The 14,101-nt window shown below is 44.7% G+C and overlaps 1 protein-coding gene across 1 annotated transcript in view; it reads left to right on the top strand.

Moving 5' to 3' along the window:
- Positions 1-14,101, top strand: part of TG (thyroglobulin) — a 213,670-nt gene that overhangs the window by 164,320 nt on the left and 35,249 nt on the right. The window contains exon 42 of the mRNA XM_059723466.1: positions 12,962-13,126. Coding sequence (XP_059579449.1) covers positions 12,962-13,126 — 165 coding nt within the window. The remainder of the gene's footprint in view (positions 1-12,961; positions 13,127-14,101) is intronic.

Here is a 14,101-nt window from a genome sequence, read left to right as displayed (position 1 = left end):
ACTTGAGGTCTCAGTGACACTTTTTCTCTATATGCTAAGGAAAGTGGGAAGGGGGGCGCTTGGGCATATTACACAATGGTTTGTTTGGTCAGATCAGATAATAAAATGAACAAAAATAATTCGTATTTTAAATTAAGTAAAGCACCAACTTCTCTTCCTCCCTCCCCCTTACTAAATATATCCAATAAAGTTCAACCTCCAAAGCCTCCAACTTATTTTCCATAAGGTCCTGGGTTTTTTTCTGGGTTTGCAGCTAGACAGGCCAAGGTACAAAACTTTGACCATGATCATGATCCTGTCTTAAGCCAGACTAGATCCCAGCATCTTCCTCATTCTCAGCCCTTTGATCCAATCCCTGGCACACACCTGTTTCAAAGTATTTAATGTAGCCTGCTCAACAGCAGCAGTGAAATAAATAATGTTGACCAAATGCTTGTCTATAAAATCCCTTCTAATCTCAGAAGGCATCATGCAATGTACTGAATTAAGCCTCCTGCTACCTTTATGGGGGTCAATTTTGTCATTGCTGAAGTACGGAGCTATGAAATGACCTGTTCAAAAGTCACTCATTGAGCCTATGGCAGTTGCATAAGTACAGATGTGCCTAGCTTGCTTGAGATAGCCTAGTGCTCTTTGTTTTTGTGCCCTGAGTGTACTGTTAATATGAGTAATTTTATACAGTAGGATTAAAAAAAAATTCTCTTGAGTGCAGATGTTGATTGATATGTTGGCCTGAGAATGGCTGCAAGCAGAAGTTCATTGTCAAGCCATGATATTTCATGAAATGGAAAATGTGTAAGGCTAAAAAAGCATAGAAGCTGTTCTGTAGGACTTATTGCAACCAAGGGAGCCTGGTTAAAGTCCCAGGACAGAAGGTTGTGCCAAAATGTTGAACCACAGTAATTAGAGGGGAGTTTTGTGTTTTAATGTGCTCTGCTCACGGTTGTTACCTTGCGGGGAAGGGAAATTACTGAGAGGCTCAAGGTGGAAGTGGGTTTGCATTGCTGAGCCAACACAAGCTCACAGATCTAGTGCTCTGGGAGACTTGGTTTGACAGCAGCCATTGCTACCTCAGTGCTGCATTATGATTGCTGCCCATTAAGGTCTAATTTTAGGGACTTGATTGCTTCTCCAAACTGCAGTTCTGTGGCAGGAGGTGCATGGAGTTTTCCTTACGGAGATACCATGTTTCTGGAGCCAGTGAAGGAGCCTGTGCAGCAGATCTGTTCTGTAGGTACGCCTGGCTAACAGCAGCCAGAGTCTAGTGCACTCCTTGTGCCTAGGAAATGCAGGGACCAGTGTTGCATGCAGCAGCGACTGTGTTATGGACCTTTTGCTCTCTCTGCTCTCCATATATATTTTAACCTGTTGGTAGTACAGTGTACTCCCCTTAGATGCATATTGGATAAGTACATAATTCATGTACTAGCGGAACTTGCCACCAGACTTAACTGTTTGTCTGTTGCTTACTCGATAAATAAGGAACTTTTATCTGTTTGTGGGCGAAGTGCATAAGCTGCGTATGTGCATCTGACAGCTCCGCCATTGACTCTGTAACTTTTAATTGCACTTTATATAGCTCTGATAATAATTGGCATCTGAAATGAGGAAGAAGATGAGCTAGTCCTTCAGGACAACTTGGAAGTGAGGTATAATAACTCCCATTAAGTGTATGCAAGTGCATACTCCAGGTAAGTATGTTCTTGTTTTCAGTCCTGAGGCTGCACACTTAAACCCAACACACTGGACGTGTCTACATGAGACGTTTACTGCAGAGCTGCCTAATTAGCTCTTTCATGCTGGAAAGCAGTGACAAGCAGGAGACAAGCAACTCAGTCTCAGTCCACACATGTGGCTCTATTAGGCCACTAATAAACTCCGCAGTAGGATAGTTCTTGTAAATACAAGTGCTATCTTACTACAGAGTTATTTACTGTGCAGCAATGCCCCGGCTGGCTGCGGCAAGAGGGTGCTTCAATGTGGGAGCTGTCGACTGGCACTGAAACACCCTCGTGCCCCAGCCAGGCCCTCTGCAGCACATTGAGCCAGGTTTGAGCTGCCCTGGGTTGGCAGGCTGACCCCCTAGTTCCCCCTGCCAGCTGGGGCTGCTCTGACCCAGCTCAATGTGCTGCAGTCCCTGACATGCGTGCAAAAGCGGCACGCAGGAACAATAAACTCCAGCACAATATGCACTGGAGTTTATTGCTTCTAATTAATTACACGTGTAGATACACCCACCGTGTAGCAGTTTGGAGCTGCCGAAGAAACCCCTGAAGGCACAACAAGCTTGGTTTTTATTCATTGTTCTTTTCCTTGTTGGAAAGGGGCCCTGGCATCAGCCTGTTCAGGGATCGTAGCACCGAGACACAGGCAACATTCATAAAGTTGGACTGAAACGCACATCTGCTTGGCAAAATAGGGTGTGCTGTGTTCCAAACACGGACAGTCTCGGGCCCAACAGAAGCGCATTGAAAGAAAATCAGATCAATTTTTGGTGGAGAAAGTTATGAACTATTGATTGCTAATGCTGTGCTGATAGGCAAGGGCTTTCCACCTCTGCAACCAGGGTAGTGCTAATGCAGTGTCCACACAACAGCCTGACAGCATGATTTAAATGCAACAGATGCCGAACAGTTGGCTTGCTGCTCCCCAATCTAGATCAGGGAGTGTTTTGCCATGGGATTCAGTTGGACTCTGCAAGTCATGCCAGAGGCATTTGTATCCTGTAACTGAAAGGTGCTGGCTTGATACCGTAACCATCAGGCAGTGAGCGAGTCATTTGAGCAGTACTGTAACGGGGGTGCAGTGGGTGACAGGGGTGTGAGTCCTGGGCCCCAAGCGTAAGGGGTTGCTGGTGGTGGAAGTCAGAGTGGCACTTAGGAAGGGGCATGGGGTTGTTGTGGCACCCAGGGACAGGAAGACGAGCGAGGGGGAGCAGTCTGGGGCTGGGGCAGTTGGGAGAGATCAGCTGTCAGGGCAAATCTTGGGTGAAGGGTCAGGGTGCAAGAGTCAGGGCTGCCTTAAGGTACATGCTGCCGAATTCAGTGTTGCTATGTCCTGGGGGTGATGGGATTCACTGGTACAGGGAGTGTCACCAACACTTCCTCCTAAGACAGTAGTGGTGTCTCCCATGGGGCTGTTGCCCCTCCTGATCTTCCAACATCTGAGCTGTCCACAGCAGATGCTTTCATACCTCTGCCCTGCCGTTCTTCACTCTGACTCTCCTTGCCACAGATCTACTTCTGTTCCCAGCTGTCTTGCTTCTTCCATGCAGCCTCCCATATCTGAAGTGATTCTCATGCACAAGAGCCTCCATCCTTTGCACATCTTGAAGTCTCATGCCAGCTTTGTTGGGAATTTAGAAAACCTTACCATTATTTTTTCCAGGGAAAACCAAATGCTACTTAACTGCCATACTTTAAACATGATGATAAGGCTGCACCCTCCAAATTTCAGACTTCCTAGGCCACTGAAAACTAGAAGGTATATGGGAAGAGAGTAGGGTGGCCATTTGTTTGGTTTTATAGAGGACAGCCCAGTTTTCTGCTACTCTGTCCTCTTGATATGAAACTGGACACCTTTATGTCAGACTGGTGGAAGTCTGCTGAAGAAAATAGAGGACATAAAGGCATCTGGTTTCGTATCCAGAGGACAGAGTAGCAGAAAACTGGGCTGTCCTCTATAAAACCAGACAAATGGCCACCCTAGAAGAGAGGCAGGGGACAGCTCAGCCTGGACAGGCCCTGTAGAAATACTCTGCATCTGCTCTTTTTCACTGTGAGAGATAGAGTATCAGCTAGATGGATCCATGATCTGATCCAGTATGGCATTTTTTGTACTCTTCCCTGCAAATAGCACCTCCTCCTACAAGATCTGTGCAACTGTAAGCTCCGTGACCTGCAAAAGGTTACCTCTAGGGACTATGCAGAGCGTCCCTCCAGAATAGGGGAGCATCTCCTGGAAAGCAGTGACAAGCAACTCGATCTCAAATCTTAGGGTGACACTGTGGCAGAAGGGATGTAATGCAGCCCTGGGCCATATAAACAGGAGAGCTGTGAATACACAGCATTGGCAAGACTGCTGTGACAGCACTGTGTACAGTCGTGGCGCGGACGTTTTAGCAGAGGCTGGGATTCTGGAGAAGGAGCAGGGAAGAGCCACAAAAATTATTTGAAAACAATACCAGCAGTGAGAGATCACAAAAGCAAGCTATCTTTAGTTCATCAGCCAGCAGACTGAGAGGCAATTGCCTTGCAGTGAGACGACCTTCCTGGGGAGAAAAGGGAATTCAAAATGGGCTCTCTAATTCAGTGGAGAAGGATATAGCGAGAGTCAGAGACTGGAAGGTAAAGCCAAACGAACTGAAATTAGAATCAAAGCACGCATATTTTTTTTTTTAACACTGAGAGTGATTTACCATTTGCACAAGCCACCAAGGAAAGTATTCGTTTTTTCCATCTCTTCATGTCTGCCAATCTAGACAGAGGCACACACAAGTTACCGTGAGGTAAGCTTGGGTACAAATGAACGGTGTCAGTTGTTTTGCGGTGACAGCCTGCGCGCGCACTCTTACCCTGTGGTCAATGTGGGGTAGCTTCCTCTTCAATGAACCTATCTTGCTTTTATCATGGGGTAAGGGTGTGCATGTGTGCAGGCACCACAAAATGTAGCTGAGGTGCTATAAATTCATAGCATAGCTTACAGCTTGGTAACAAGTCTGGGTACCCACATCCCCAGCACGCCCGCCTGGAACGTGCACTTGAGCCAAATGCAAGTGCTGCCTTCGTACAACAGAAGTGGACTGGCTGGAATGTAAGGGCCTGCGATATCCAGGACTGACTCAATGATTGAATAGACCCCCGCTGTAGTGTCCGTATGCTTTATGAATCTGAGTCTGGCAAGCGCATAGATTTCTGTGAGCACCACCATTAACACATCATAAAGCTATCATTGCTATGAATTATTTTTGATGCTGCCTGGTCAGATGGCAACGTGGGCCATGTCATTAGCCTGAGCACTTATTAGAGAGATCCCAGTCTTGCCTTTGGGGTTATCACTGTTGATGTGCTAAGTGCCCTTGCTGGCAGCTATAAAGACAGCTTAAGAAGGATTCTGTCCTGTTGTACCCATCCAGGACAGCTCTATTACACATGTATTGAAGGGCACAGCTTCACCAGTTTGAAACTAGGCCAAAAACAAAAGGAGAACATCATGATGAATAAAGGCACCTGGGATAGAGGATGTAGAGGCTTGGCAGTAGAGTTGCTCCACCAGTTTTTGGTTTGTAGCTTGCTGTGGGATCAGCAATGAAAGACTTTGCAGAAGTGAATATTCAAGATAAATGTGATGAAGAAAGAAGTGGTGGTCTGTTATGGGGGGTCTGTTCCCCTTATCCTGCATGGTCTCCTTTACAGTAATTAGCCTTTACTATTTGTACTGGGGTAGCATAGGAAGCCCTCAACAGGCACCAGGGCATTATGATATGTACTTCACAAACACAGAACAGAAAAGCCAGTCTGTCTCCAAGAGTTTCCAATCTAAGGGATGGATCCTATTCTACGAACTGTATTATGCACCCATGTGCAATCTTATTCCACCCTACTCAAGTCCCTGGAAACTCACTAATGCATGAATTAATGTCATCTTAGCATAAGACTAAATGGAAAAAAAGCAGTAAAGAAGAGAAGGACCTGCCCTTCTTTTGTATTAACATTTTTTCAGGGACTCAGCAGGCTGGAATAGGATGACACTTAGGTGCCAAATAGGTAGAATAGGATCTGACCCTGAGCGGCTCACATAATGGCATCTTTTCAATGAAACGGTCATTCGTTAAACTTGCACAATGCTCATTATAATGCTTCCTTCTGTTCCTGTAAGCTGGAGAGACACAGTATCAGTACGCAGGCTTGCTCAACCCAAATCCCTCAGTTTGTTCTCAGTTGTTCAGAACTCAGTTTTGAAACGAGGTTAACAAAAAGTCCGATGGCTTTTCTTGGGGCATGGTGAGTCACCTTTGAGTAGACTGCTGGAGCAGGACCATGAATGATTTCATGTCCCAGTTAAGGCCTATTTTGAGTGGGATTTAAGCAGGGAACACGCTTTGGGGTGGCCTTCTCCACAGAGACAGTGCTGTAAACTCTCAAGATTTTATTGCAAATCTCAAGGTATTTTCTTTGAAGACCCATCTCCTGGAATCATATGATTATGTGAGGAGATCCGTGTCCTAAAAAAGTTAGCAAAGTGACATCAACTCAAGTGACTTAAAAACCCATAACACAAATTACAAAAAGAGCCCCAAGTTATTTTTAAGCCAGTGATGTGTAATGCCTGATTCACTGATAGTGTCACAGGTGATGATTCATGATTTTATAATGCTTTTGGTTGGCAGTACTGTGAATTTCAGGTAGTGCGAATAAGGAATTATTTTGCTCCTTCTGCATCTGTCCAAACAGGTCCATTTTCTTTTCAAGCTAATATCCACTTGTCCCTGGTTACAGCAGATACTCAGACAATGATGTGATAGTTTCTATAGTGAAGGTAACTAAGAAAAATGCAGGCTTTTCTTCTCCTGTGGTTTTTTTCCCCTCTGTGTCCTGGCCTTACATACCAGTGTGGGTGTATTATTTAGAAAATATTGCTGGTGAATATGAGAGCTGTTTGCTCAAAATGGGAGGAACTTCATTCTGAGTAGTGTCCAGGTTCTGCTTTCGCATGCTTGTTCCTGAGGCCTGCTGATGAGGAAGCAATGAGCTCAAAGGGTGGTATGAATGTACAAGAACAAGGAACTTGTACAATTTTGCTGGTCTAAGTCACATTAATAGGAACTTCAGCATTTTCTTTCCCTCAGACCCTGGCAGAAATTTCAGAGGGAGGGGAAATAATGCTACTGCTTTTAAACATTTCTGAGTCCCCCGCCGACCAACCCCCAGCTACCACCACCACCAAAAAAGCTAGTGGTTGTCAAATCTAAGGCACAGGACTGGATCTTATAGACATTTTAAAGCCAAAGCACAAGACTAGCTTCCTGAATACAAACGTTATCACAAAAAGCAGATTGAGGAAGTGGCCACTGCCATGGAAAAGAACACAACAGGAACTCCTGCGCCTGTTGCAAAACTGCTGCTGCTAGAAGGAAGAGCAAAAATGCGACAAGAAAGGGACTCCAAAGTAACCCTTGCCCCCCATTCCCAAAACACTTCTGACATCCTTGGGAAAGCTTGAATTTTCTTCTGACTTACGTAGCTTTGGTCTCTTTCTGACCTCAGCTGGCCACATTCCTCCCTCTAAGAAAGAAATGGTGTAGCTGTTTCACCTTACTGCAAAAGTTTCTTGCAGCTTGACTCACTACTTTTGCTTTTATAGCAAAAGTTATATGCATTCACTTTTGCTTTTCTAGACCTGATACAGCAAAGAAATGTAACGTGTGCTTTGAAATCAATGGGGTTACCCAGTGGCTCCAAAAAGACATGTAATGGAAGTGCTGTACTGGACCACAGTGAACGTGGAAGCGGTGGGTGTTACTGGAGTTCTGAGAATATACGGAAGTTTAGGCCCATGTAGGAGCAAGCAGGTCCACTTATTAGGGTACTAGCTCTGATCTCTCTGAAATTATAGTAGATTCTGTTGATTTACCCCAGATGATTAGCCCATTCTTTTCCCACTAAATTAGTTTCTTTCTAGTCCTCCTTAGAAGTTGGCAAGATTGAAAATGAACATAAGGAAATTCAATAAAGTCAGATGTTAGAGGACCATTTTTTTTTTTTATGGAAAGGTCCAGGGTTTTGGATAGAAAAATCCCTCCTCCTCAAAAAGTCACCCCATTCCGCATGGGTTTGAAACAGGTGGATCCAGGAGGCTGCAGCTGCAACCTGCTTTGATTCTTTGTCCACCCAAAGTTTAAAACCAACTGCCTGGCAGTGGTTGCGGCATTTCTATTCAGGCAGCACTGAGGGAGTTGGTGGAATTTTATGGCTCAGTATAATCTATAGTCTACCTGATTCTTTCTAAACTCTTATTTCCACATCTGTTAATAACCTCTTCTCTTCTTTAATGACCTCGATGATCCCCTAATCAAGCTATCTTCCTTGTGATGTAGCTCCTACCATGCAGCCCTGCAGAATGTTTTTGATTCTAGCTAAAAACATTTACTCAAGTGTGGAAATGTTAACTTAGGTGGACATTAAGTGAGCTGTGGAAATGAACTTTCAGTGAAATATTGGGTGCGCTGTCAAGATGCTCAAGAAGGCCAAGTTTTGTTTTATAAATCTAAAAAGGAGGTGCACATTTAATTCTAATGACTACACAAGTAATGAAACAACATATTGTGCTCTTTTTTTTTTTTGCTTAATTTGTTTTGTTTGTATGCATAGTGTATGAAATAGTAAATTAGCACATATTTCATAAAGTAATATTTGTTTTTTCTTTGGCCTTAAACTGAATAATATAACCTCAGGCCCCTAGCACATTAGTACTACTTGTATTTTCTTTTTAACTGGATGATGCACCACAGTATCTATAGCTCCCTTTGCAAAAGCCTAGAATTGCCCATGTCAGTCTCCTAGTATATGGCACTTAATAGGAGACTCAGGTTCAAGCCCCTATTTCCTCCTAATTTAGTCTTTCACATCCCAAGGGAGGACTTTCATTGCAAAGCTGTCATCTGGTCTTGCATGGATCTCTCCCATTGGAGCTGTTGCTGTTAACAACTAAATATTCATTAGGTATGAATGAGAGAGATATGGCTCGACTACAACCAAATGCTTGTGGTAGTCATTTGAGATGTGGAAAAGCCAGGTTCAAGGCCTTGCTCCAATGAATAGTTGCATTTAAATTAGGGCAGACCCTAGTTTAAAACAGGACCAACAGGGACTTGAACCTGGGACTTCCATATCCTGGTGAAATACCCTAACCACTGAGTTACAAACTTTTCTGGGTTGAGTCTGTAGGACTTTTCGTTTCCCTTTTCTCTACCACCACCACCCAGGGCCTGGGAAACCTTTCTGACAAGCTTTGTCAAAAATATTACATTTGAACAGAAAGTTTTGATTTTGAAGGACTGACCCTTTCCAATGAAACCCCCCAACACTTAACCAGTTCTATTACTCAGGGACAACAAGGAGAGAAACCGTCAGAAGGATGGGTTATGATTGAAACTGTTGTTACATTTAAGTAGCATAACTGGGTGCAACCACAGGAGGTCCAGCTCACATTTCCAGATTTGCTTACAATGCATGTCTTGCAGCAGTGGATCTCCAACCGCGTGGACATGGCAGTGTGACAGAGTGAGGGGCTGTTCTAATCCGTAACAGTTCCCTTATTGGGAGGGAGTCTTCACTTCTACTCTTTGAATTCCTCCAAATCAGAATGTTAAGGTACATTAAGCAGTTAACTAGAGGCGATGCTCCAAAACCAGTCCTTCGATGGAGTTGAATTTTTAATACGCAGTGGCTTGGATGTTTGGTTTCCTGGGGACAACTTGCAGTGGGGCCCCTTGCGTCACTGCTGCTTTTCCCCAGGCTACATCTGTGCCATGCGCCCCAGCAGCCTTACTTGGGGGCCTCCTGGGGCTGCAGCAGTGGCAATCCTGCCAGTCAGAGCCTGGCCGGCAGCCAGAGCATGGCTCTGGCCTACCAGGCTCTGGTTTTGAGTGGTGCATGCTGTCCCTGTGCGTACTGCCTTGCTTTTTTTGGGGGGGGGGGTGGGGCATGTTTTTGTAACCCCCGGACATTCATGGGTCAATCCACCCCCATGCTGTTACCTTGCAGGGTGAAAAACAGCTGAATATGCAGTATGTGGCACTGCAGACGTGTCTGCGGCACCACATACCACACGGCCATGCTCGTCTGGACGTGGCTAGCGGGTGCATTTACACGTGTGATTAACATGTAGTAGCTGCAGAGTGGCCAGACATAGCACCGTGTCCCCCAGGGACGACAGGCAGAGCAAGCACCACAGCCCCAGAGTGCACGATGGCCTTGGTGCCTTCTGCTCCAGTTTATTGCTACATGTTTATTACTCCACAGTTCATGCCAGAATTTATTGCTTCCGGTTGCAGCATTTATATGTGCACCCTCGACCACAGCACATTGAGCCTGGGTGGAGCAGCCCTGGCTGGCAGGAGGCCTGGGGGGCCAGACTGCCAGCCTAGAGCTGCTCTGACCTGGCTCAGCATGCTGTGGAGGGGCTGGCTGGGGCATGAAGGTGCTGCAGTGCAGTACTAGCTGGCAGGCAGTCACGGTCTACACATGCATTTTAGCACACATAGCTACTCTGCTGTAGAATAGTACTTGTCAGGCAGTACTATCCTACAATGTAGTAAATTAATTTAATGTGCCATAATATGAGCACACATGTAGACAGTGACACTTTACTGTGGAGCAAATTAGTCAGTTCCTCAGTAAAGTGCATGTGTAGATGCACCTAGCTGTGCTTAGATGGCCTTTATCTTTCTATCTGTTTTTCAGCAGTAAGCAGCGCTTTGCAAAAATGGGTACTAGACAGTTACCTCATTTTACAGATTGGGAAAGTGGAATGCAGAGAAGTTGCCAAACTTGCGTGTAATCGCAAACAGCACAATTCTGAGTGTGCTAGGTAGGCGCTTTCTGTGAGATGCTGAGCACACTCAACTCTAAGCAGGGGAAAATGGTGCCAATATTAGGATACAATACAGCCATGCAGTCAGTTGTAAGGCCAGGCACTTTGCTTCGATCAGATGGCTCCATGAGTCTCTGTTCTTGCTAGAACAGTAGAGGAAGAATGCTCTAATTTACACCTGCTAGAGATAGCTGAAGTGTGATACTGCTCTGGTTTTAGTCTGTGCTGAGCCTGTAGGGATGGAGGAGCAGGAGCACACATTGCAAATTTTATACCTACTACAAGCTCCTCCGCTGGAGGCAGTGAAGCCATCCATTCCTTCCTTTGCACTACCCAAGGAGTTCAACATGCTAGAGGATCTAGTCCTTCTGGTGCCTTTCATTCACAGATCTCACAGTGCTCAACAGTCACCATTGAATCAAGGTTCACCATTCCTATACTGGGGTAAGGTATTACCACCTAGCTAATTGCCTCTCTAAGAACACAGCTAGTGCATCCAAACTGGGCACCCAGGACTCCTTGATGTCCCTGTCCTGCCATAGGGATCATACCCCTTCTGGAGTGGACTCTGCTGTGCCAACAAAGGCACACACTCGAAATTTAGAGCCTTCCTTTGCTTAGCTACAGCAGCCTTGCAGCTCAGCCATAAATTAATGAATAAATGACTATTCTTTCTTTCCAAGTCCCAGTTTTTTCTTTTAACTGATTCAGCAAAAGAGAAAAATCCTTCAGAAGCATAGTAAAATACTCCCAGTGGGAGTTATACATGTGGTGAGCTTGTACAACTGGCTCAACCTCCAAACAATAATGTCTGTCTAATTATATCTGGAAACTGATTGCCTCAGTCATCACAACCAATAGGTGCTTGCTTAGATGGGCAGAAATGGGCATGGATGTGTTTAACTCCTGGGTGCAGTTGTCAGAGAACTAATATTTGGTGCCATCAGATTAAAAATCAGTCTTGACATGAGTTTATTTTTTTCTTTGCTCAGTGTTTGTGTTTTTCTGGGTTCAAGGTTTTGCATTTAATTTATTTTATACTGCAAACAGTTAATCAGTTGAAGAGATCACATTCAGTCCTATCGTGTATCTTGGGGCTTTTTTTTTTTTGGTTTTTTTTTGAAGACGGAAAAGCATCTGTGCAGTTATTATTATAAACTGATCTATAAGTTTGGAAATTAGTCATTTGAACTGTGTCACAGCTCTTCCAGCCATGCTGTTCTAGGTTAGATGTTATCAGATTATGCTAATATACCTGCATTTCAAATAGGTGGCTTACTCAACAGCATTGGACCATCTTTTCCCAGCTGTGAGAAGTTGAAGGGGGAAGCATGGGAATGATGTGTGGCAGGGAGAGTTGCAGTATCATGACCATGGGGTTAAAAGCCAGGAATTCCTGGGTTCTGATCCTTCCTCTGGTCTTATCCTTGCTCTGGCTAATTGATTCAAAGATTAAGTATACTTTGAAGAGCAATGGTATAATTTCACATTCACTGTAGCATGGTATCTTCCAGGTCAAGTTTTCAGCTGTAAAGGGATATTTTTTCCCAGCTAACTGTTAGCTCTCTGCATGAGCTTTGAAAGTACAGGCTTGGCTTCCTTCCTGCTCATAATATCATCATCATCATCATCATCATCACTGGGATTAGTCTTGGGACTCAAAATTGCTCTCTCTGAACTTTTGCTATCCCTAGAGTGCTAACAAATATAGGAGAGAGACTTAACAGGAAAACTAGTTTAGTTTTAAGTCCCAAGGGGCAGGAAGTGTGACCACTTGTGTGTTGTTACCGTGCCAAGCAAAATGGAGCCTCAGTCTTGGTCACTGCCTTCAGTCACCTCCATAAGACAAATGCCAGTAATTACATTGTGACATAAGTTCAGCAAAAGTAGTAGCCATTGCAAATCACATGGGTGTAAATATTATTCTAGGAACACTGGACTGGAAGGGGCCTCCTGTTCAGTCCCCAATTACAGGCAATCACAACACACAGACTTTTTCCTACCCTGGCCAAATCCCATCCTACATGTAGTGTTTTGTCCCTTCTATTGGGAGACTGTTTAAGAACTTTAGTCCTTTGGTGGCTAACTTCCAGAGCGAATTTATCCGTGGCCTATTTAGATCCATTTGTTTTTGTCCTTTCACTTGAATACTATTTTCCCTGGGTTTATTCCTCTGGATGTGACAGAATATAAATTGAATACATAAATAAATAAACCTGTGCACTAATCACTGGATCTCATGGGTCCTCTTGCAAAGTCAAGTTCCTGTTCAGCGCCTGAGCACTTTTTTATGTTGGATTTTTTAGCATGCATTGAGGAAACGCACATCTACATGATCAGCTAAGTGAGAGCCTGCTTTCTTTTCTAGGGAGGCTCTGCTTTTTCTCCAGTGTCAGTGATTAGTAAGAAGACAGCCCAAGAACAAGTGAGGGTTCTGGCTAATGAATTAGGATGCCCTTCATCCAGCAGCAAGGAAACCATAACCTGCCTCCGTCAGCTGCCTGCCAGTGCTCTCAATGATGCTCAGACTAAGGTACGGCAAAATATGTGTCCATCTGTATCGTAGGTGGGAAATAGAGGTAGCACTGCAGGAACTTGAAAGCAGTATCGTAAAAGACTGTTGATCTGATCCTCGGTGGTTGTAAGTCAGCATTGACTTCAGTACAGCAGTGACTTCAGCATCACTTTGACTATGGAAATGTGCCCCCAGCTGGCTTTAAATCTGCAACCAGAGTTATGTAGACAAGCTCTAATGTCAGTGGGAATCATGTGCCTAGCTGTCTGCAGAAGCAGCAGGGTGAAATGATGCCTGTGCTCTTCTTTTCAATCAAAGTATTGATGCTTACAGAAGGTGCTGTACTGACCACCTGGAGGTGGTTCTTCCTACACGGGGGAGCAGAGGCTTCAGTAACAACTTCCCCAGTCACAGCCCAGCACTAGGCCTCATCCCCAAGCCAAAAGTGGCACCTCTAGGACCAACCGGTTCATTCACTCTCTCTGATCTTGGCTCCTCTTCTGAGACTGCCAGGAAAGGCCCTGGTTCATGTTGGCTGTGATTTTCAAGTACTTTACAGGGGGAACTTGTCCTCTCTGAGGCCATCAGCCCAGCGGTTTGTTCTAGGGAGGCCAATGAGCAAACATTAGTCAGATGGGAACAGCCTTCAGTCATTCCCAGTCTGGGCCAGACGCTCACTACTGAGCTTCCCCCTATCCCATTACCAGTCCCTTGAGAGATCATGTTTGGATGAAAGCACAGATCCCATTTAATGGCATGTTTGCAATTGATTTCAAAGGCAGCAGAGAGTGGTTATCAATGGACACTTTTGAAAAGCCTACCTGTAGTTTAACTTTATTAGAAAATGTTAAGAGCAAGAACGACAAGACCATAAAGGAAATACAGCGTGCCTAAGCAAGGGAATAACATAAGAGGGGTGGGGATGAGGAAGGGCACACAACTAGGTTATATAGGTACAATGTTAGTCATCTAAACCAATTGTTCTCTCTCCAA

Source organism: Alligator mississippiensis, chromosome 3 (genome assembly GCF_030867095.1).
Source record: "Alligator mississippiensis isolate rAllMis1 chromosome 3, rAllMis1, whole genome shotgun sequence".
Lineage (NCBI taxonomy): Eukaryota > Metazoa > Chordata > Crocodylia > Alligatoridae > Alligator > Alligator mississippiensis.
Note: the sequence above shows the minus strand (reverse complement) of the source record. Positions and strands in the feature narration are given on the sequence as shown.